General features: G+C 53.2%; 3 protein-coding genes across 7 annotated transcripts in view; 1 reads left to right on the plus strand and 2 right to left on the minus strand.

Annotated features, from left to right (window-relative positions):
- Positions 1-2,070, plus strand: part of LOC138663078 (allergin-1-like) — a 49,042-nt gene extending 46,972 nt beyond the window's left edge. The window contains exon 8 of one of the 2 annotated variants that reach the window (XM_069749144.1): positions 1,626-2,070. The gene's annotated coding sequence lies outside the window, so the exon portion shown is untranslated. The remainder of the gene's footprint in view (positions 1-1,625) is intronic. The other variant, XM_069749145.1, reaches the window with a different exon arrangement.
- Positions 2,071-4,584: 2,514 nt separating this feature from the next.
- Positions 4,585-10,464, minus strand: POLG2 (DNA polymerase gamma 2, accessory subunit). 4 transcript variants are annotated; one of them, XM_069749149.1, is made up of 9 exons: positions 10,378-10,464; positions 9,593-9,963; positions 9,355-9,475; positions 8,775-8,880; positions 8,535-8,699; positions 7,965-8,081; positions 7,785-7,865; positions 7,610-7,710; positions 4,585-5,143 (listed from the first exon to the last, which is right to left on the minus strand). In XM_069749149.1, exons 2-9 carry the CDS (start codon positions 9,960-9,962, stop codon positions 4,978-4,980), a joined length of 1,227 nt encoding a protein of 408 aa, XP_069605250.1. In that variant the 5' UTR covers position 9,963; positions 10,378-10,464; the 3' UTR covers positions 4,585-4,977. The 4 variants fall into 4 exon arrangements, with proteins under 4 accessions (XP_069605250.1, XP_069605248.1, XP_069605249.1 ...); XM_069749147.1 differs by lacking the exon at positions 10,378-10,464 and adding an exon at positions 10,047-10,280; XM_069749148.1 differs by lacking the exon at positions 10,378-10,464 and adding an exon at positions 10,059-10,277.
- Positions 10,465-10,533: 69 nt separating this feature from the next.
- Positions 10,534-13,303, minus strand: LOC138666391 (dynein heavy chain-like). The gene is made up of 3 exons (XM_069754619.1): positions 12,929-13,303; positions 10,722-12,349; positions 10,534-10,636 (listed from the first exon to the last, which is right to left on the minus strand). The coding sequence occupies exons 1-3, from the start codon at positions 13,301-13,303 to the stop codon at positions 10,534-10,536; spliced, it is 2,106 nt and encodes a 701-aa protein (XP_069610720.1).
- Between the last annotated feature and the right edge of the window lie 7,226 nt (positions 13,304-20,529).

Genomic DNA, 20,529 nt, shown 5'->3' on the forward strand with positions numbered 1-20,529 from the left:
TTTGTTTAAATTAAAGTTTGGGGTCCCCCTAGTGGTGACTACAGACAGGATCTTATCATGTATCTCTGTATACAGGGAGCTCCCTCTAGTGGTGGCTGCAGACAGGATCTTATCATGTATCTCTGTATACAGGGAGCTCCCTCTAGTGGTGGCTGCAGACAGGATCTTATCATGTATCTCTGTATACAGGGAGCTCCCCCTAGTGGTGACTGCAGACAGGATCTTATCATGTATGTGTATACAAGGAGCTCCCCTAGTGGTGGCTGCAGACAGGATCTTATGATGTATCCCTGTATACAGGGAGCTCCCCCTAGTGGTGACTGCAGACAGGATGTTATGTATCTCTGTATACAGGGAGCTCCCCCTAGTGGTGGCTGCAGACAGGATCTTATCATGTATCTCTGTAAACAGGGAGCTCCCCCTAGTGGTTGCTGCAGACGGAATCTTATAATGTATCTCTGTATACAGGGAGCTCCCCCTAGTGGTGGCTGCAGACAGAATCTTATCATGTATGTGTATACAGGGAGCTCCCTTAGTGGTGGCTGCAGACAGGATCTTATGATGTATCCCTGTATACAGGGAGCTCCCCCTAGTGGTGACTGCAGACAGGATCTTATGTATCTCTGTATACAGGGAGCACCCCCTAGTGGTGGCTGCAGACAGGATCTTATCATGTATCTCTGTATACAGGGAGCTCCCCCCTAGTGGTGGCTGCAGACAGGATCTTATCATGTATCTCTGTAAACAGGGAGCTCCCCTTAGTGGTTGCTGCAGACGGAATCTTATAATGTATCTCGGTGTACAGGGAGCTCCCCCTAGTGGTGGCTGTAGACAGGATCTTATCATGTATCTCTGTATACAGGGAGCTGCCCCTAGTGGTGACTGCAGACAGGATCTTATCATGTATCTCTGTATACAGGGAGCTCCCCCTAGTGGTAACTGCAGACAGGATCTTATGTATCTCTGTATACAGGGAGCTCCCCCTAGTGGTGGCTGAAGACAGGATCTTATCATGTATCTCTGTATACAGGGAGCTCCCCCTAGTGGTGGCTGCAGACAGGATCTTATCATGTATCTCTGTATACAGGGAGCTCCCCCTAGTGGTGGCTGCAGACAGGATCTTATCATGTATCTCTGTATACAGGGAGCTCCCCCTAGTGGTGGCTGCAGACAGGATCTTATCATGTATCTCTGTATACAGGGAGCTCACCCTAGTGGTGGCTGCAGACAGGATCTTATCATGTATCTCTGTATACAGGGAGCTCCCCCTAGTGGTGGCTGCAGACAGGATCTTATCATGTATCTCTGTATACAGGGAGCTCCCTCTAGTGGTGGCTGCAGACAGGATATTATCATGTATCTCTGTATACAGGGAGCTCCCCCTAGTGGTGACTGCACACAGGATCTTATCATGTATCTCTGTATACAGGGAGCTCCCCCTAGTGGTGGCTGCAGACAGGATCTTATCATGTATCTCTGTATACAGAGAGCTCCCCCTAGTGGTGACTGCATCCTTTATGTTATCATTATCTGTTTATTCTAAGGGTCTTTTCTCCCTATAACAATACAATATAGTGGGTTTCTTTGTATCGAAGAACATTACAATGTGTCACTGTGTATTTCAGCTGCGATTCCTCTTCCTGGACATTAGAGGTTGGACACTCAATATGCATCCGAGAACAGACTCCGATCTCATCCACCAGGACAAGAAAAAGAGGACTGGAACTCCAGCGCCTCATACTGGATGCAGCAATACTAAAAGTCAATATCGCCCCTTTAATGGGCCTCAGCACATAACCGGGAAAGAGTCAAACCAGGAGCTCAATGTGCAGAACCGTGTAGGGGGTGTATGCTCCTCATCAGTGCAAAGCAAGAGGTCAGGAGTAGCTGAGTGTTAGCACTGCTACAACCCACAGGAGGCGCTAGAGGTCCCGTCCTGCGCTCTGATGAGGCGATTTACATATTTAAATTCTCAGAAGAACTTTCATCAGAGGATTAATAACAGAAATGCACACATCATTGTCTGCAGGATGATGGAATACCTAGTACACGGAATAAATGTTACCTGGTACCCCGAGCGTCATTATCCTGTACCCCAAGTATAGGCGTCATTATCCCGTACCCCCAGTGTCAGCATCATTATCCCGTACCCCCAGTGTCAGTGCCATTATCCTGTACCCCCAGTGTCAGCGTCATTATCCCGTGCCCCGAGTGTCAGAGTCATTATCCTGTACCCTGTACTGTAAGGAGAGTAAAACTAATCCCAAACTGTTCTTCAACTATATCAATAGTAAAAGAATAAAAACTGAAAATGTAGGCCCCTTAAAAAATAGTGAGGAAAGAATGGTTGTAGATGACGAGGAAAAAGCTAACATATTAAACACCTTCTTCTCCACGGTATTCACGGTGGAAAATGAAATGCTAGGTGAAATCCCAAGAAACAATGAAAACCCTATATTAAGGGTCACCAATCTAACCCAAGAAGAGGTGCGAAACCGGCTAAATAAGATCAAAATAGATAAATCTCCGGGTCCGGATGGCATACACCCACGAGTACTAAGAGAACTAAGTAATGTAATAGATAAACCATTATTTCTTATTTTTAGGGACTCTATAGCGACAGGGTCTGTTCCGCAGGACTGGCGCATAGCAAATGTGGTGCCAATATTCAAAAAGGGCTCTAAAAGTGAACCTGGAAATGATAGGCCAGTAAGTCTAACCTCTATTGTTGGTAAAATATTTGAAGGGTTTCTGAGGGATGTTATTCTGGATTATCTCAATGAGAATAACTGTTTAACTCCATATCAGCATGGGTTTATGAGAAATCGCTCCTGTCAAACCAATCTAATCAGTTTTTATGAAGAGGTAAGCTATAGGGTGGACCACGGTGAGTCATTGGACGTGGTATATCTCGATTTTTCCAAAGCGTTTGATACCGTGCCGCACAAGAGGTTGGTACACAAAATGAGAATGCTTGGTCTGGGGGAAAATGTGTGTAAATGGGTTAGTAACTGGCTTAGTGATAGAAAGCAGAGGGTGGTTATAAATGGTATAGTCTCTAACTGGGTCGCTGTGACCAGTGGGGTACCGCAGGGGTCAGTATTGGGACCTGTTCTCTTCAACATATTCATTAATGATCTGGTAGAAGGTTTACACAGTAAAATATCGATATTTGCAGATGATACAAAACTGTGTAAAGCAGTTAATACAAGAGAAGATAGTATTCTGCTACAGATGGATCTGGATAAGTTGGAAACTTGGGCTTAAAGGTGGCAGATGAGGTTTAACAATGATAAATGTAAGGTTATACACATGGGAAGAAGGAATCAATATCACCATTACACACTGAATGGGAAACCACTGGGTAAATCTGACAGGGAGAAGGACTTGGGGATCCTAGTTAATGATAAACTTACTTGGAGCAGCCAGTGCCAGGCAGCAGCTTCCAAGGCAAACAGGATCATGGGGTGCATTAAAAGAGGTCTGGATACACATGATGAGAGCATTATACTGCCTCTGTACAAATCCCTAGTTAGACCGCACATGGAGTACTGTGTCCAGTTTTGGTCACCGGTGCTCAGGAAGGATATAATGGAACTAGAGAGAGTACAAAGGAGGGCAACAAAATTAATAAAGGGGATGGGAGAACTACAATACCCAGATAGATTAGCGAAATTAGGATTATTTAGTCTAGAAAAAAGATGACTGAGGGGCGATCTAATAACCATGTATAAGTATATAAGGGGACAATACAAATATCTCGCTGAGGATCTGTTTATACCAAGGAAGGTGACGGGCACAAGGGGGCATTCTTTGCGTCTGGAGGAGAGAAGGTTTTTCCACCAACATAGAAGAGGATTCTTTACTGTTAGGGCAGTGAGAATCTGGAATTGCTTGCCTGAGGAGGTGGTGATGGCGAACTCAGTCGAGGGGTTCAAGAGAGGCCTGGATGTCTTCCTGGAGCAGAACAATATTGTATCATACAATTAGGTTCTGTAGAAGGACGTAGATCTGGGGATTTATTATGATGGAATATAGGCTGAATTGGATGGACAAATGTCTTTTTTCGGCCTTACTAACTATGTTACCCCCAGTGTCAGCGTCGTTATCCTGTACCCCGAGTGTCAGCATCGTTATCCTGTACCCCGAATGTCAGTGTCATTATCCTGCACCCCCAGTGTCAGTGTAATTATCCTGTACCCCGAGTGTCAGAGTCATTATCCTGTACCCCGAGTGTCAGCGTCGTTATCCTGTATCCCGAGTGTCAGCATCGTTATCCTGTACCCCGAATGTAAGTGCCATTATCCTGTACCCCGAGTGTCAGTGTCATTATCCTGTGCCCAGAGTGTCAGCGTCATTATCCTGTACCCCGAATGTCAGTGCCATTATCCTGTACCCCGAGTGTCAGTGCCATTATCCTGTACCCCGAGTGTCAGCGTCATTATCCCGTACCCCGAGTGTCAATGTCATTATCCTGTACCCCAAGTGTCATTATCCTCCAGCGTCACTATCCCACACCCCAAGTATCAGTGTCCCACACCCCAGGGCTGCCGCTCAGAGAACATGAAATGGTCAGACGAGTCTCCGGTTGCAGGCACTTTTATGGTTATAGTTTCCAGGTGAGGAACGCTGGGTGAGGAAAGCTGAGAGCGTGGAGATGTGCAGCGTCTCTTAGGGTCACAGTCTCCGGGACGCCGTCGTCTGCTGGGTGAGGAACGCTGACAGCGTGGAGATGTGCAGCGTCTCTTACGGTCACAGTCTCCGGGACACCGTTGTCTGCTGGGTGAGGAACGCTGACAGGGTGGAGATGTGCAGCGTCTCTTACGGTCACAGTCACCGGGACGCCGTCGTCTGCTGGGTGAAGAACGCTGACAGGGTGGAGATGTGCAGCGTCTCTTACGGTCACAGTCACCGGGACGCCGTCGTCTGCTGGGTGAAGAACGCTGACAGGGTGGAGATGTGCAGCGTCTCTTACGGTCACAGTCTCCGGGACGCCGTCATCTGCTGGGTGAGGAACGCTGACAGTGTGGAGATGTGCAGCGTCTCTTTCACGGTGGTGTCGCGGTGGCGCAGGTGGAGCAGGCCGCTCTCCAGGGTGACGTCGCTCACCAGCACCGTGAACAGGACGCCCATCTCATCGTACCTGTAAGACATCAGGACACCGTGAGGGGGCGGCCATGTCACACCTGTAATCCGGCATCTGATGATCCGGCACACGGCTCCAGGCCTTTACACATCTACAGTTAGGGCCAGAAATATTTGGACAGTGACACAAGTTTTGTTATTTTAGCTGTTTACAAAAACATGTTCAGAAATACAATTATATATATAATATGGGCTGAAAGTGCACACTCCCAGCTGCAATATGATAGTTTCCACATCCAAATCGGAGAAAGGGTTTAGGAATCATAGCTCTGTACTGCATAGCGTCCTCTTTTTCAAGGGACCAAAAGTAATTGGACAATGGATTCTAAGGGCTGCAATTAACTCTGAAGGCGTCTCCCTCGTTAACCTGTAATCAATGAAGTAGTTAAAAGGTCAGGGGTGGATTCCAGGTGTGTGGTTTTGCATTTGGAAGCTGTTGCTGTGAGCAGACAACATGCGGTCAAAGGAACTCTCAATTGAGGTGACGCAGAACATCCTGAGGCTGAAAAAAAAAGAAAAAATCCATCAGAGAGATAGCAGACATGCTTGGAGTAGCAAAATCAACAGTTGGGTACATTCTGAGAAAAAAGGAATTGACTGGTGAGCTTGGGAACTCAAAAAGGCCTGGGCGTCCACGGATGACAACAGTGGTGGATGATCGCCGCATACTTAATTTGGTGAAGAAGAACCCGTTCACAACATAAACTGAAGTCCAGAACACTCTCAGTGAAGTAGGTGTATCTGTCTCTAAGTCAACAGTAAAGAGAAGACTCCATGACAGTAAATACAAAGGGTTCACATCTAGATGCAAACCATTCATCAATACCAAAAATAGACAGGCCAGAGTTAAATTTGCAGAAAAACACCTCAAGAAGCCAGCTCAGTTCTGGAAAAGTATTCTATGGACAGATGAGACAAAGATCAACCTGTACCAGAATGATGGGAAGAAAAAAGTTTGGAGAAGAAAGGGAACGGCACATGATCCAAGGCACACCACATCCTCTGTAAAACATGGTGGAGGCAACGTGATGGCATGGGCATGCATGGCTTTCAATGGCACTGGGTCACTTGTGTTTATTGATGACATAAGAGCAGACAGGATCATGGGGTGCATTAAAAGAGGTCTGGATACACATGATGAGAGCATTATACTGCCTCTGTACAAATCCCTAGTTAGACCGCACATGGAGTACTGTGTCCAGTTTTGGGCACCGGTGCTCAGGAAGGATATAATGGAACTAGAGAGAGTACAAAGGAGGGCAACAAAATTAATAAAGGGGATGGGAGAACTACAATACCCAGATAGATTAGCGAAATTAGGATTATTTAGTCTAGAAAAAAGACGACTGAGGGGCGATCTAATAACCATGTATAAGTATATAAGGGGACAATACAAATATCTCTCTGAGGATCTGTTTATACCAAGGAAGGTGACGGGCACAAGGGGGCATTCTTTGCGTCTGGAGGAGAGAAGGTTTTTCCACCAACATAGAAGAGGATTCTTTACTGTTAGGGCAGTGAGAATCTGGAATTGCTTGCCTGAGGAGGTGGTGATGGCGAACTCAGTCGGGGGGTTCAAGAGAGGCCTGGATGTCTTCCTGGAGCAGAACAATATTGTATCATACAATTAGGTTCTGTAGAAGGACGTAGATCTGGGGATTTATTATGATGGAATATAGGCTGAACTGGATGGACAAATGTCTTTTTTCGGCCTTACTTACTAACTATGTTATGTTACAAGAGTAGCCGGATGAATTCTGAAGTGTACCGGGATATACTTTCAGCCCAGATTCAGCCAAATGCTGCAAAGTTGATTGGACGGCGCTTCATAGTACAGATGGACAATGACCCCAAGCATACAGCCAAAGCTACCCAGGAGTTCATGAGTGCCAAAAAGTGGAACATTCTGCAATGGCCAAGTCAATCTCCAGATCTAAACCCAATTGAGCATGCATTTCACTTGCTCAAATCCAGACTTAAGACGGAAAGACCCACAAACAAGCAAGACCTGAAGGCTGCGGCTGTAAAGGCCTGGCAAAGCATTAAGAAGGAGGAAACCCAGCGTTTGGTGATGTCCATGGGTTCCAGACTTAAGGCAGTGATTGCCTCCAAAGGATTTGCAACAAAATATTGAAAATAAAAATATTTTGTTTGGGTTATGTTTATTTGTCCAATTACTTTTGACCTCCTAAAATGTGGAGTGTTTGTAAAGAAATGTGTACAATTCCTACATTTTCTATCAGATATTTTTGTTCAACCCTTCAAATTAAACGTTACAATCTGCACTTGAATTCTGTTGTAGAGGTTTCATTTCAAATCCAATGTGGTGGCATGCAGAGCCCAACTCGCGAAAATTGTGTCACTGTCCAAATATTTCTGGCCCTAACTGTATTAATCCGGAATATCAGACCCCCGATGCCGGATTAAGGGAATGTTGCCCCCATTATCCGTCCCCTGCACTCACTTTGAAAAGAGCTGCTCCATGGGCGTCTGCGGAGCGTCCAGGTACCCGGGCCAGACGGAGACCCCGCTCCCCCGCAGCTCCGACGACAGCCCCTCACAGACCTGCGGGTGATCCAGAACATTACATCCGATAATCCGGAATATCAGGAGGAAGGAACATAACTCAGCGCACGTACCAGCCGCAGCTCTGCCGCCGGGCCCTTCCCCAAGTCCAGCGCCACCTTCACGGGGGCCAAAGACGGGTGAATCTTCAACACCTGAGAGAAGAAGGAAAGTAAGTGACCCCCCTCACATCCTCGTGTACTGCCCCTCCCCCCCGGTGGCTGACAACTGCGAGCGACGTCTGCCTCACTCACTGTCCTGAGCGGCTCGCTCCCCTGCAGCGCGTCCGAGAGGTATGCCAGCAAACCGCGCTCCAGATCGCTGCTCAGCCACACCGCGTGCGGGACCACCGCCCTCCGACCGTCCCGACCCTGGGGGGGGCAAAGGTCACAGTCCGGTAATCCGGCACCCGGGAAGTCTGATAATCCAGAGAATGTGATCCCACTGCAATCAATGCCAGATAAACCCATCTCCAGCAATCCGGAATATCTGATGATCCGGAATTAACAGAAGCCATCTCCAGTAATCCGAAATATCTGCTAATCCGGCACCTGTCAGGTAATCCAGCATTAACAGAAGCCAACTCCAGTAATCTGGAATATCTACTAATCCAGCACCTGTCAGCTCCAGTGAATGCCGAATTTCCTATCTCCTAATCTGGCAACTGACAGGTAACCAATCAATGACAAGTTAGCAGATAATCTGGATTATTGAGGACGGGTTAATCCAGCAGTGACTGGAGACGGCAGGTGCTGGATTAGGATTATCATGTCTCCAATAATCCGGAACCTGGTAATCCGGCATGTCTCCGGAGCATTCCGCACCTGCAGTTTGGCGCCGGCTCTGGCGTGCATCTGTGTCAGTGCGGAGTCGTCCAAGGTGCGCAGCGTCTCCACCGGCTCCGGACCCCAGGGGAAGTGGTAGTTTATAAGGGTCTTGGCTCCGTCCTGCTGATCGCTGCTGCTGAATCCAGATGGGACCTGAGCGAACTGCAAGGAGACGGGGGATCATCGCTGTGCGGACCCCCGCGGCCCACCCCTCCACCATACAGAGCCGCAACTCACCCTGCGCCACCACAGCAGCCGATGCCGCAGCCAGTAGTCACGCCACTGAGACGAGGTCCTAGCGGAGCTGAACCAGCAGAGCGACGCCGCCGTCCTCTCTCCGGGCCTGAAAAGGTCACACCGTCAGGGGGCTACAGTCACAGAGCGCGGCCGGGGAGCTACAGTTACCACAGCAAATGGGGCGCCAGTCACAGAGCGAGGCCGGGGGGCTACAGTCAGAGCATGGCCGGGGGGCTACAGTCATCACAGCAAAGGGCGCTACAGTCACAGAACGCGGTCGGGGGGCTACAGTCAGAGCATGGCCAGGGGGCTACAGTCATCACAGCAAAGGGCGCTACAGTCACAGAGCGCGGCCGGGGGGCTACAGTCATCACAGCGAAGGGGGCGCCAGTCACAGAGCGCGGCCGGGGGGCTACAGTCATCACAGGGAAGGGGGCACCAGTCACAGAGCGCGGCCATGGGGGCTACAGTCATCACAGAGAGCGTGTGCCCCCTGCTGGTGGAAACGTGGTGGTCACACGAGCCTCCGACCTCCTGCACCCGACACCCAGGACGAGTCCCTGTTCTGACCGTGGCCTACCCAGCGAGACGGGGGTCCTGGAGATCCGAGCCGCCATGGAAGCACTTCCCCACCTCCGCGATACCGAACGGCAGCTTCCGGTTCACCAGCTCCAGACAGGAGGCGTAGTGCGTGAGGGCGCCTGCAACGGAGACCATTAATAACGAGGGTCCGATACTGGGGCGGACCCCAGTACCAGCGACACCAGCGCCATCCCTGTGCACAGGTCACATGTGGTACTGCAGCCCGTGCTGGTTACCTTGCAGCAGGTCCTGGCGCAGACCGTGGTGATGTCCGGGCGGAGCCAGGTCCCGGAGCGGAGTGTCGATGGCCAGGACCTGCTCTCGGCTCACAGTCACCATCTTCCACCACTCGTCTATGAGGTTCATCTTCATGGCGATGCCCAGGGGTCCGAGGCTGTGACAGCCCCCCAGGACGGAGGCGGTGATCAGCTCCTCCCCCAGTATAAAGCGGCGGCGCTGACACAGTGCGAGCAGGACGTCACGGGTCCGATCATGGGCCGCGGAGGCGGTGTACAGCCTGATCCCTGCACACGAGCTCCGCGCCCAGTCAGCCCCGCCCACGAGGAACCGCCGTGCCATCCTCAGCCACGTGACCCTGCGAGCCATCCTGAGGAGAAGACACAGGACAGTGTCAGCGTGGAGGTCTCCCCCACGGGACGCCACGTCTGACACCACGCACCGGCGCCCCACCAGCTCACTGACAGTGTCCGAACACGAGCAGCAGAATAATGACAGCTGGACCCAGCATCCTGTAATGGGACACCCTGTAACACACTGCTCTATGTGACGTCACTGCTCGTCTGTATCGTATCTGGGCGTGACGTCACTACAAGACAGATATAAGGAGAGAGAGGAGAGCAGGAACCACGGAGCAGCTCCGACCAAGACGCTTCTCACATGTGCTTTCAAAAGAGGCGCACCAGTGTGTTCCAAGCCTCGTTTTACAATTTATATCGAGTTTTGCGTTCCAAGTCCCAGTTTACAGGGTGTCTGCGTTCCAAGCCTCGGGTTACAACCTAACCTGTGTGTCAAGCCTCGGTTTGCAGCTCATCATGCGTTTCAAGCCTCGGGTTACAGTTGCACCACTTTCTGTACGTCACAAGCGCTGTGTTTTCTGGAAATCACGTCACGCCGTGGAGGACGTCACTTTCTGACACGCCCCGGCTCCCCTGAGTCATTAGTTCCGCTCCCCGGGCGGTGCCGGTGTCTCATCCCCTCCGCACCCAGCAGCAGTTACCGCGCACGAGGCAGAATTCATCTTATTTGCATAATGTTCTTTTCTAGGTTTAATAACAAAAAGTAAAAACAACAAATAATAAATGTGAGGCCGGAGAGGAAAGCGGGACAGTGTGAACAGGGCTGTACCGCATGTGAGGCGCAGAGAGCGGGACAGTGTGAACAGGGCTGTACCGCATGTGAGGCGCAGAGAGCGGGACAGTGTGAACAGGGCTGTACCGCATGTGAGGCGCAGAGAGCGGGACAGTGTGAACAGGGCTGTACCGCATGTGAGGCGCAGAGAGCGGGACAGTGTGAACAGGGCTGTACCGCATGTGAGGCGCAGAGAGCGGGACAGTGTGAACAGAGCTGTACCGCATGTGAGGCGCAGAGAGCGGGACAGTGTGAACAGAGCTGTACCGCATGTGAGGCGCAGAGAGCGGGACAGTGTGAACAGGGCTGTACCGCATGTGAGGCGCAGAGAGCGGGACAGTGTGAACAGGGCCGTACCGCATGTGAGGCGCAGAGAGCGGGACAGTGTGAACAGGGCTGTACCGCATGTGAGGCGCAGAGAGCGGGACAGTGTGAACAGGGCCGTACCGCATGTGAGGCGCAGAGAGCGGGACAGTGTGAACAGGGCTGTACCGCATGTGAGGCGCAGAGAGCGGGACAGTGTGAACAGGGCTGTACCGCATGTGAGGCGCAGAGAGCGGGACAGTGTGAACAGGGCTGTACCGCATGTGAGGCGCAGAGAGCGGGACAGTGTGAACAGGGCCGTACCGCATGTGAGGCGCAGAGAGCGGGACAGTGTGAACAGGGCCGTACCGCATGTGAGGCGCAGAGAGCGGGACAGTGTGAACAGGGCTGTACCGCATGTGAGGCGCAGAGAGCGGGACAGTGTGAACAGGGCTGTACCGCATGTGAGGCGCAGAGAGCGGGACAGTGTGAACAGGGCTGTACCGCATGTGAGGCGCAGAGAGCGGGACAGTGTGAACAGAGCTGTACCGCATGTGAGGCGCAGAGAGCGGGACAGTGTGAACAGGGCCGTACCGCATGTGAGGCGCAGAGAGCGGGACAGTGTGAACAGGGCCGTACCGCATGTGAGGCGCAGAGAGCGGGACAGTGTGAACAGGGCTGTACCGCATGTGAGGCGCAGAGAGCGGGACAGTGTGAACAGGGCTGTACCGCATGTGAGGCGCAGAGAGCGGGACAGTGTGAACAGGGCTGTACCGCATGTGAGGCGCAGAGAGCGGGACAGTGTGAACAGGGCTGTACCGCATGTGAGGCGCAGAGAGCGGGACAGTGTGAACAGAGCTGTACCGCATGTGAGGCGCAGAGAGCGGGACAGTGTGAACAGGGCTGTACCGCATGTGAGGCGCAGAGAGCGGGACAGTGTGAACAGGGCTGTACCGCATGTGAGGCGCAGAGAGCGGGACAGTGTGAACAGGGCTGTACCGCATGTGAGGCGCAGAGAGCGGGACAGTGTGAACAGGGCTGTACCGCATGTGAGGCGCAGAGAGCGGGACAGTGTGAACAGGGCTGTACCGCATGTGAGGCGCAGAGAGCGGGACAGTGTGAACAGAGCTGTACCGCATGTGAGGCGCAGAGAGCGGGACAGTGTGAACAGGGCTGTACCGCATGTGAGGCGCAGAGAGCGGGACAGTGTGAACAGGGCTGTACCGCATGTGAGGCGCAGAGAGCGGGACAGTGTGAACAGGGCTGTACCGCATGTGAGGCGCAAGGCCGGAAGCGGCTCCCCGACACCTCTGGCCGCAGCACTGAGAAAATACAGATAGTCATAGGGGTGACTGGCTGGAAAAATGATATTGGGTCACTGACTGGTAACTCATACTGGATTACTAATACCGAGTCACTGCCCGGAAATGATGGCGGAGGCAGCCAGGAGTGACGCTATGGCCCCGACCTCACAGGAGCCCTCTGGTACCTGCTCAGGGGCAGTCGCTGGTCCTGTTATTGCTGTGCATGATGAGGGTCTAAAAGGCAGGATGTTACCTCAGTCCTGGGCTTTCTGACTGCTGGTGACTGCGGTTGTGTAGCCATCTCCCCGGGGGGATAACACTTTCCCATCACCCTGACTGGCCGGGGATAAGACCTTACCGGCCTTCCTTGTTACCTCAGGAGCAGCGCTCATCATGGGGCATCTACCACCATCCATGTCACTGGTCAGCTGCATGGAACCACGTTCCTTATGATCCCCGTGCCTGTCGCCATCCTCCCATGTTACCTCAGGAGCAGCGCCATCATGAGGCATCTACCACCGGCCATGTCACTGGTCAGCTGCATGGAACACCACCTTCCTTATGATCCCCGTGCCTGTCGCCATCCTCCCATGTTACCTCAGGAGCAGCGCTCATCATGGGGCATCTACCACCGTCCATGTCACTGGTCAGCTGCATGGATCCACCTTCCTTATGATCCCCGTGCCTGTCGCCATCCTCCCATGTTACCTCAGGAGCAGCGCTCATCATGGGGCATCTACCACCGTCCATGTCACTGGTCAGCTGCATGGAACCACCTTCCTTATGATCCCCGTGCCTGTCGCCATCCTCCCATGTTACCTCAGGAGCAGCGCTCATCATGGGGCATCTACCACCGTCCATGTCACTGGTCAGCTGCATGGAACCACCTTCCTTATGATCCCCGTGCCTGTCGCCATCCTCCCATGTTACCTCAGGAGCAGCGCTCATCATGGGGCATCTACCACCGTCCATGTCACTCGTCAGCTGCATGGAACACCACCTTCCATATGATCCCCGTGCCTGTCACCATCTTCCCATGTTATCTCAGGAGCAGTGCTCATCATGGGGCATCTACCACCGGCCATGTCACTGGTCAGCTGCATGGAACACCACCTTCCTTATGATCCTTGTGCTTCTCCACATCTTCCCGTTACATCAGGAGCAGCACTCATCATGGGTCAGCTACCACCAGCCATGTCACCGTCCGTCGTGACACTTGCCAGCTGCTCGGGACCACCTTCCTTATGAACCCTGTGCCTGTCCCCATCACCCTCAGCACTTATGCTGGCCCCTATTAGGGGGTCCTCAGCGATATCAACACGCGGGCATGACGTGGCCGAGTCTTCCTGTATGATACATGATCCTCATCCATCACATCCAAGATATCGACATTGCAGACACCTGACATCTCACATCTAGGAGGGTTGTCAGGGACGTATCGGGCTACCAACCGTCCCAGACCAGTCCCCAATAACACTTTTGTGGGGAAAACAGCTGCACCTTCCCCTGGGCCTCAGGTGTGGGGTTCATTTTTGCCTCTCCGGGCAGGTGAAGCTGGTGTGACCACTCCAGTCGCAGGTATAGCACCAGCAGGAGTCAGATACTGGCTGGGTGCTAGAAGATGGGGCAGGACCCCCTGAGGGCCGGCTGGCAGGGGCACTGGGTGTGGTTGTCAGCTTATCACCTTTCCAGCAGGTGACTGCTGACTTCCGCACCTCCGGTGTATGACAGCCATCTGTGATCTGTGCGACCTTAATGGCCTCCTTTGGCTCCAGATCCATCATGAACTGTCGCACCTCCACAGGGCAAAGATGAAGGAACTGGTCCTTCATCATCAGGTCCTCAAAGGTGGTGACTGACAGTCCCTGGACCCACTGCTTGAAATAGGTTCTAAGCTCGTCCACCACATCACTGTGGCTGTTGTGAGGTCCACGTTGGAGGGTCTGGATCTAGTCCCGATACACCTCAGGGGTCAGCTGATATTTCCTCATCCCTGTTTGATGGCCTCATAGACTCTATCTTGCTCTCAGGGGAGGGCGGTGAACACCTCCAGAGCTTTGCATCATAGCCCTGGGGTTAAATATCGGGCCCACTGGTTACAGGCAGCTGGTACCGTCTGCAGGCCTTATCAACACCCTCAAGAACGTGTCCAGATCCGCGTCCTTGTCCATGTCAGGAGAATGCTCAGGATGGGGTTTAAAGATTGAGACATCACTGGACTCAGTGCTCAATGGGGTGGATGGCTCCTTCTGTAGTCGAGCGGACGCTAGCTGCTGGTCTTGCTCTCGTGCTGCAGCTTCTTGCTCGACTTGGGCCTGTAACTCTGCAAACTCACTCTCTGGGTTGTTGTAGCATGCGCTGCTTCCGCATTTGAGGGTCACATCCTCCCATCTGCTGCAGAATGAGGGTCAAGCAAGACTCCTTCCCGTCCTAGGGGCTATGGCTGCTACTGGCCCCTTTGAGTTGGACAGGTCAGTAACCGGATCCACAAGTGGGCACGCTGGTGCTCCACTGGTCCTGGACTATGGGGCCACATCGTGTTGGAGCCTGGCATCCTCCACCAAGCACAGATCAGCATTTCTTTGGTCTTGTGTGACCCATCAATACCTCACACCAATGGATCAGCACAGCTTTCTTGTGCTTCTTATGAGTGGCTGCCATCTTAGCAGTCACTATACCTCAAAAGGAACCACTATCTGCCACCAACAAACATTTACAGGCCAACTGGAGGCCCGTTACAGGTGGTGTATGGCCTCAGCGTGCGGTTTACAGGACAAAAGGAACAAAATTATTTTATACATTCAAATAATTTTTATTTATATCTGTTGTAAATATTCCTCTAACATATGCCCTCATGGTATCCCACAATATTATGGAAGGTCCCAGGTGGTAGATATTGCCATCCATGTTTACCTTTTTATAGAAATGAAACATGGCATGGATAGAATCATCCATCTGGCCGATATTAAGTTGGAAGGGTTAGAACAGCCTTACAAGTTGGAAGGGTTAGAACAGCCTTACGCTGACGTGAGTGAATCAGTTCTATTCATCCCTTCACTACAACGCCAAAAATATATCTCCTATAAATATCAGATCGATGCAAACCCCAATATTAATCACTGACCATTGGCTCCAGAAAGTCTGAGATCAGTGCTTTGAACAGAGGAAGCTATTGCCTCAGAAGTCTACTTCTCCAACTTGGAGTAAGCAGATCCTAGACTTGGTGGCTGGTTGTCAGAGCAGATCTCTGCTGTAATTAGCTGGTCACCGCAGGATGTCCCTGTGAAGGATTACCCCTTCCTACCACGTCACCAATCCGTGACGTCACTACACAGGCACAGCTCTCCGGCGCCCCCTTTGTCTCTCAGGCCAGTAAAGGGACTGCACCTAGAGCAAATGGCCGCCGGGGAGACTGCCCTGTTACCCACCCTGGGTATTCTAAGATTCGCAATCAGAGTAAAAGGATCAGCCCAAAATTAATTTATGATTTAATTGCCTTAAGGGCGCACTAGATAATTACAAGAAATATACAATCACAATATATCAAGAGTTACAGTCAGAGTACAATATAACAACAATAATACAAGGCTTAAAGGTATAAAGCTGGAGGTCAATTTACCAGGTCGAAGGTCGCTTGTGGAAGCCGGGGGCATAGCATTCCGCAGGTCCAAAAACTTAGTTGCCGGGCAGCCCCCAGAAAGCATGTGCTTGCTCCCCTCTGGCTGGCATACCCTGTTCCCTAAGATGTCATCATCATCATCTTCTTCTGTGGAGTGAGACCCTCCCAGTGACCTCAGCTTCTTCTTGTACCTGGCTGAGCCCCCCTGCCTGCAGCTGGGTGGGCTTAGCAATCTCCACCCCCTCTGTCTCCCTGCAAGATTTATTCCAATATCTAATAAATGGGATAACTTCTCTCAGGATGATCGGATCAGCACACGGGCAGTACCAGCGCCTGTGGTTTGTTCTGCCGGTCGTACTGGGATCAAACCTGGACCCATTCGGTCCCTGTGGGAGGCTGATCCCTATATCTCGGGTTTCAGACCTCCCACCGCCACGGGAATCGCACTATTAGATGCACCATTTCTTTAGGGTAAGGAGAATATTTTTTATGAGCCTGTACCTCGGACGATGCGTCCATAATTCACAATTCCATGTTGGAGACGGTTTGGCTGGGCTGCCATAATAGATGTGTATCCAGTGGCCACTTGGCATGCGTGTTTTAATTAAGCCCCCAAGCATTTCCAAGCCCCCTGGTGGCGTGGTTTCCTCATGGGGCTTTGAACTACCGTCTACAGTTTACCCTGAGCTCAGCCCGTTAGCATACTAATAGGAACTCTATTCATTAGCAAAGGTGGGGGTCCAGGAGCACTCCTGTGTCCAGGAGACAAAATGGAGTCACGCCAATCTGATAGCATGCCTGTTCCAAGATGGCGGCTGTTCCCTCATCACACCTCCCTGCTTTAGAGGGCGCTAGGGGGCATCACATTCCTGTGTTCCCCCATGCGCCCTTCCACACCTTCTCCTTGCCGGGACAACCCATCAGCATTACCATGGTCTCTGCCACTTCTGTGGCGGATGCTGAAGTGATACTGCTGGAGAGCCAGGCTCCAGCGTAGCAACCTCCCATTCGTCCCAGAGACCGAGTGTAACCAGCTGAGGGGGTTGTGGTCTGTTTCCACGGTGAAGTGGCGTCCGTACAAGTATGGCTGCAGACGTTGCAGGGCCCATACAATTGCCAGACATTCCTTCTCCATCGTGGAATAGGCCACTTCCCTCGGCAGGAGCTTCCGGCTCAGGTACAAAACGGGGTGTTCATGTCCCGTAGTGTCGACCTGGCTGAGCACAGCACCGAGGCCAAAGTCACTGGCGTCGGTCTGTACTACGAATGGCCGCGTGAAGTCGGCTGCCTGTAGTACAGGAGAGCTAGACAAGGCGGTTTTGAGCGCCTGGAAAGCTGTCTCGCAGGCGACTGTCCAGTCGACTGCGACGGGCAGCTTCTTCTTGGTGAGGTCCGTCAGGGGCTTGGCCAGGGTGCTATAGTGTGGAACAAACCTCCTATAGTACCCGGCCGTCCCCAAGAAGGACATCACCTGCTTCTTGGTCCTGGGGGAGGGCCAGGAGGTGATGGCATCCACCTTCCCGGGCTCTGGCTTCAGAGCTCCCCCACCTACCCGGTGTCCCAGGTACTGGACCTCACTCATACCCAGCTGACACTTTTCCGGCTTAATGGTCAACCCTGCCCTCTGGATCCTCCCCAACACCTGCGCCAGGTGCTGTAGGTGATCTTCCCAGGTGGGACTGAAGATGGCAATGTCATCCAGGTACGCAGTCGCATACCCTTCCAGACCCTTGAGCAGCGTGTTGACCATCCGCTGAAAAGTGGCAGGGGCATTCTTCATGCCGAAGGGCATCACCGTGGACTCGTACAGTCCAAATGGGGTGATAAAGGCAGAGCGTTCCCGTGCCTTAGGGGTCAGGGGAATCTGCCAATATCCCCTGCTCAGATCCATGATGGTCAGGTACTTGGCCCCGGCCAGCTGATCGAGCAGGTCATCGATGCGCGGCATTGGGTACGCATCGGTGACCGTCACAGCGTTGAGCCCCCGGTAGTCCACGCAGAACCGCGTAGTCCGGTCCTTTTTAGGGACGAGGACTACCGGCGAAGCCCACGCGCTGTTGGATGCTTGGATCACCCCCAGCTTCAGCATCTCGTCTATCTCTTGGCGCATGTGCTGCTGCACCTCGAGAGAGACCCGATATGCTGAACGCCGGATCGGGGGGTGATTGCCGGTGTCCACATCGTGGACGGCTGCCTCAGTCCTTCCGGGCAGGCTGCTAAACAGCTCCCGAAAGGGGTGTAGGGTGACCCCCAGCTGGGAACGTTGGTCCTCCGAAAGCTGGTGGCCAACCTCCACATCCTCGATGGATCCACCCGCCTTGACTTGGGTAAGCAGATCCAGGAGGGTTTCTACCTCCCCTTCCTCCGGGAGGTTGCACACTGGGTGGGCACAAGCCTCCCGCTCATGATGTGCTTTCATCATGTTCACGTGGAAGGCCTTCCTCCTTCCACGGGCGTGGTCCAGGGTGACCAGATAGGTGACGGCGTTGAGCTGCTGGTGCACGAGGTATGGACCCTCCCAGGCTGCCTGAAGCTTGTTTTGTGGGACGGGGACCAGTACCCACACCTTTTGACCCACCTGGTAGGTCCTCTCACAAGCATTCTGGTCGTACCACCGCTTCTGGTCAGCTTGGGCCTGGGCCATATTGTCATGCACCAGCTGCGTCAAGGCCGTCATTCTGTCCCGGAAGCGCACAACATACTCAATGGCCGACACTCCAGGGGTGGCCAAATCTCCTTCCCACGCTTCCTTCACCAGAGCAAGGGGCCCCCGTACACGTCGCCCATACAGGAGCTCAAAGGGGGAGAACCCCGTTGAGGCCTGTGGAACCTCCCGGTAGGCAAATAGAAGGTGTGGGAGATACCGCTCCCAATCTCTCCCGTGGGAGTCGACCAACATCTTAAGCATCTGCTTTAAGGTGCCGTTGAACCGCTCACACAGGCCATTGGTCTGTGGGTGATACGGGCTGGCTACCAGATGTTGCACCTGGATCTGCTTACAGAGAGACTCCATCAGCTGGGACATGAACTGGGTCCCTCGGTCGGTGAGCATTTCCTGGGGAAACCCCACTCTGGAGAAGATCTCCAGTAAGGCAGTGGCCACTTTGTCAGCCCGAATGGATGACAAAGCGACCGCCTCCGGGTACCGAGTGGCATAGTCCACTACCGTTAATATGAAGCATTTCCCGGAGCGACTGGGAGTGGACAGAGGTCCAATGAGATCCACAGCCACCCTCGAGAAAGGCTCTTCAATGATGGGCAGAGTTACCAGTGGGGCTTTGGGGCGCCGCCCCGCCTTCCCCACCCTCTGGCAGGTGTCACACGAACGGCAGTAGGCAATTACCTCGGTCCTCATTCCAGGCCAGTAGAAATGCTGCGCTAGCCTGGCCCTGGTCTTAGCGATCCCTAGGTGTCCGGCCATGGGAATCTCGTGGGCTATCCGCAACAATTCCGCCCTGAACGGATAGGGTACCACTAACTGTCGGTCCCTGGGCCACGCCTCCGGTGAACCCTGCTGGACCGATACCCGGTACAGCCGTCCCTGGTCCCAGACCACCCGCTCGCGGTCTGACTCCCCAGGAGGCTGTGCCGCCTGCTCCTTGAGAGCTTTCAGGCTAGCGTCGGCTTCCAACGCTGCCTGAAATCCCTGACTCGATGTGGCGAGAATGGACGACACCGCCACATCCGCTGTCAGCTCCCCGGGATCTGTCTCCTGGCCGCTGTCTGACTCGGCAGCCACTTGGTCAGAGAGGGGGAAGCCGTCGGACCTCTGCAAGGCTCCTTGGGCTCCGGCGCTCCCACTCCGGGTGACAGCGGCCACGACCGCTGTGCCCATGGGTAGCACCTGCTTCCCCCCGGCCCCTGACCAAGTCGCCGGGTCAGGCAGACTTTCCTGCCCTCCTGACATCCCGGGGGTGGGGAACTCCTGCCCTGGGGTCTTACCTGGTGGCTCCTCTCCCGGGACGCCTCCTCCCCCCATGGCCTGTTCCTCTTCCTGCAGGGGCCCTAGACTCAGCAGGCTGGATTCACTTAGGGGCCCTACACTGCCCGTAGCAGCCCCTCCCTCCACCTCTGAGCTCTCCCCTACAGTCTCCTCACCTGTCCTCCCCGTGAGCCCCGTGTGTGTGGTGTCAGTGTATGGAGTACCCTCAGGTTTCACTCCCTCCCCCACTGTTGGAGGCACATTCAACACATCAACATTCACAGTAGAGTCATGACATTCTTGGGGAGCCGAACTTGGGGGTTCAGTGGCCACATACTGAGACACTAGCCGCCCCAAATCGGTCCCAAGTAATACATTAGCAGGAATATTTGACGTTACTCCCACCTCCCGCATTCCCCTCCCGGCGCCCCAGTCCAAAAACACCTTTGCGACAGGCAGCGCCGGTTCCACGCCTCCAATTCCGGAGACGGAAAGGGTTTTCCCCGGTACCAAGTCTTGAGGGGACACCACCTCAGGACGTACTAGGGTTCGTTCAGCGCCTGTGTCCCGCAGTCCCATGACCGCTGAGCGGCCGATAGTGACGGGTTGGTAATTGTCCAGGGACCTCCCACCACCCCCTCCCACACATAAAACAGT

This window comes from Ranitomeya imitator, chromosome 2 (assembly GCF_032444005.1).
Source record: "Ranitomeya imitator isolate aRanImi1 chromosome 2, aRanImi1.pri, whole genome shotgun sequence".
NCBI classification, from domain to species: Eukaryota; Metazoa; Chordata; class Amphibia; order Anura; family Dendrobatidae; genus Ranitomeya; species Ranitomeya imitator.

Excerpts from the sequence above, each read along its gene's own strand:
- POLG2 (XM_069749149.1), bottom strand. The coding sequence starts at position 9,962 with ATGGCTCGCAGGGTCACGTGGCTGAGGATGGCACGGCGGTTCCTCGTG. Across the intron at positions 8,700-8,774 it reads GGCTGCTGTGGTGGCGCAGG|TTCGCTCAGGTCCCATCTGG; the intron begins GTGAGTTGCGGC and ends GTCTCCTTGCAG. Across the intron at positions 5,144-7,609 it reads ATGGAGCAGCTCTTTTCAAA|GTACGATGAGATGGGCGTCC; the intron begins GTGAGTGCAGGG and ends GATGTCTTACAG.
- LOC138666391 (XM_069754619.1), bottom strand. The coding sequence starts at position 13,303 with ATGGACGGTGGTAGATGCCCCATGATGAGCGCTGCTCCTGAGGTAACA. Across the intron at positions 12,350-12,928 it reads TGATGAGCGCTGCTCCTGAG|TGCTGCGGCCAGAGGTGTCG; the intron begins GTAACATGGGAG and ends GTATTTTCTCAG. Across the intron at positions 10,637-10,721 it reads CTCTCTGCGCCTCACATGCG|AAAAGAACATTATGCAAATA; the intron begins GTACAGCCCTGT and ends TATTAAACCTAG.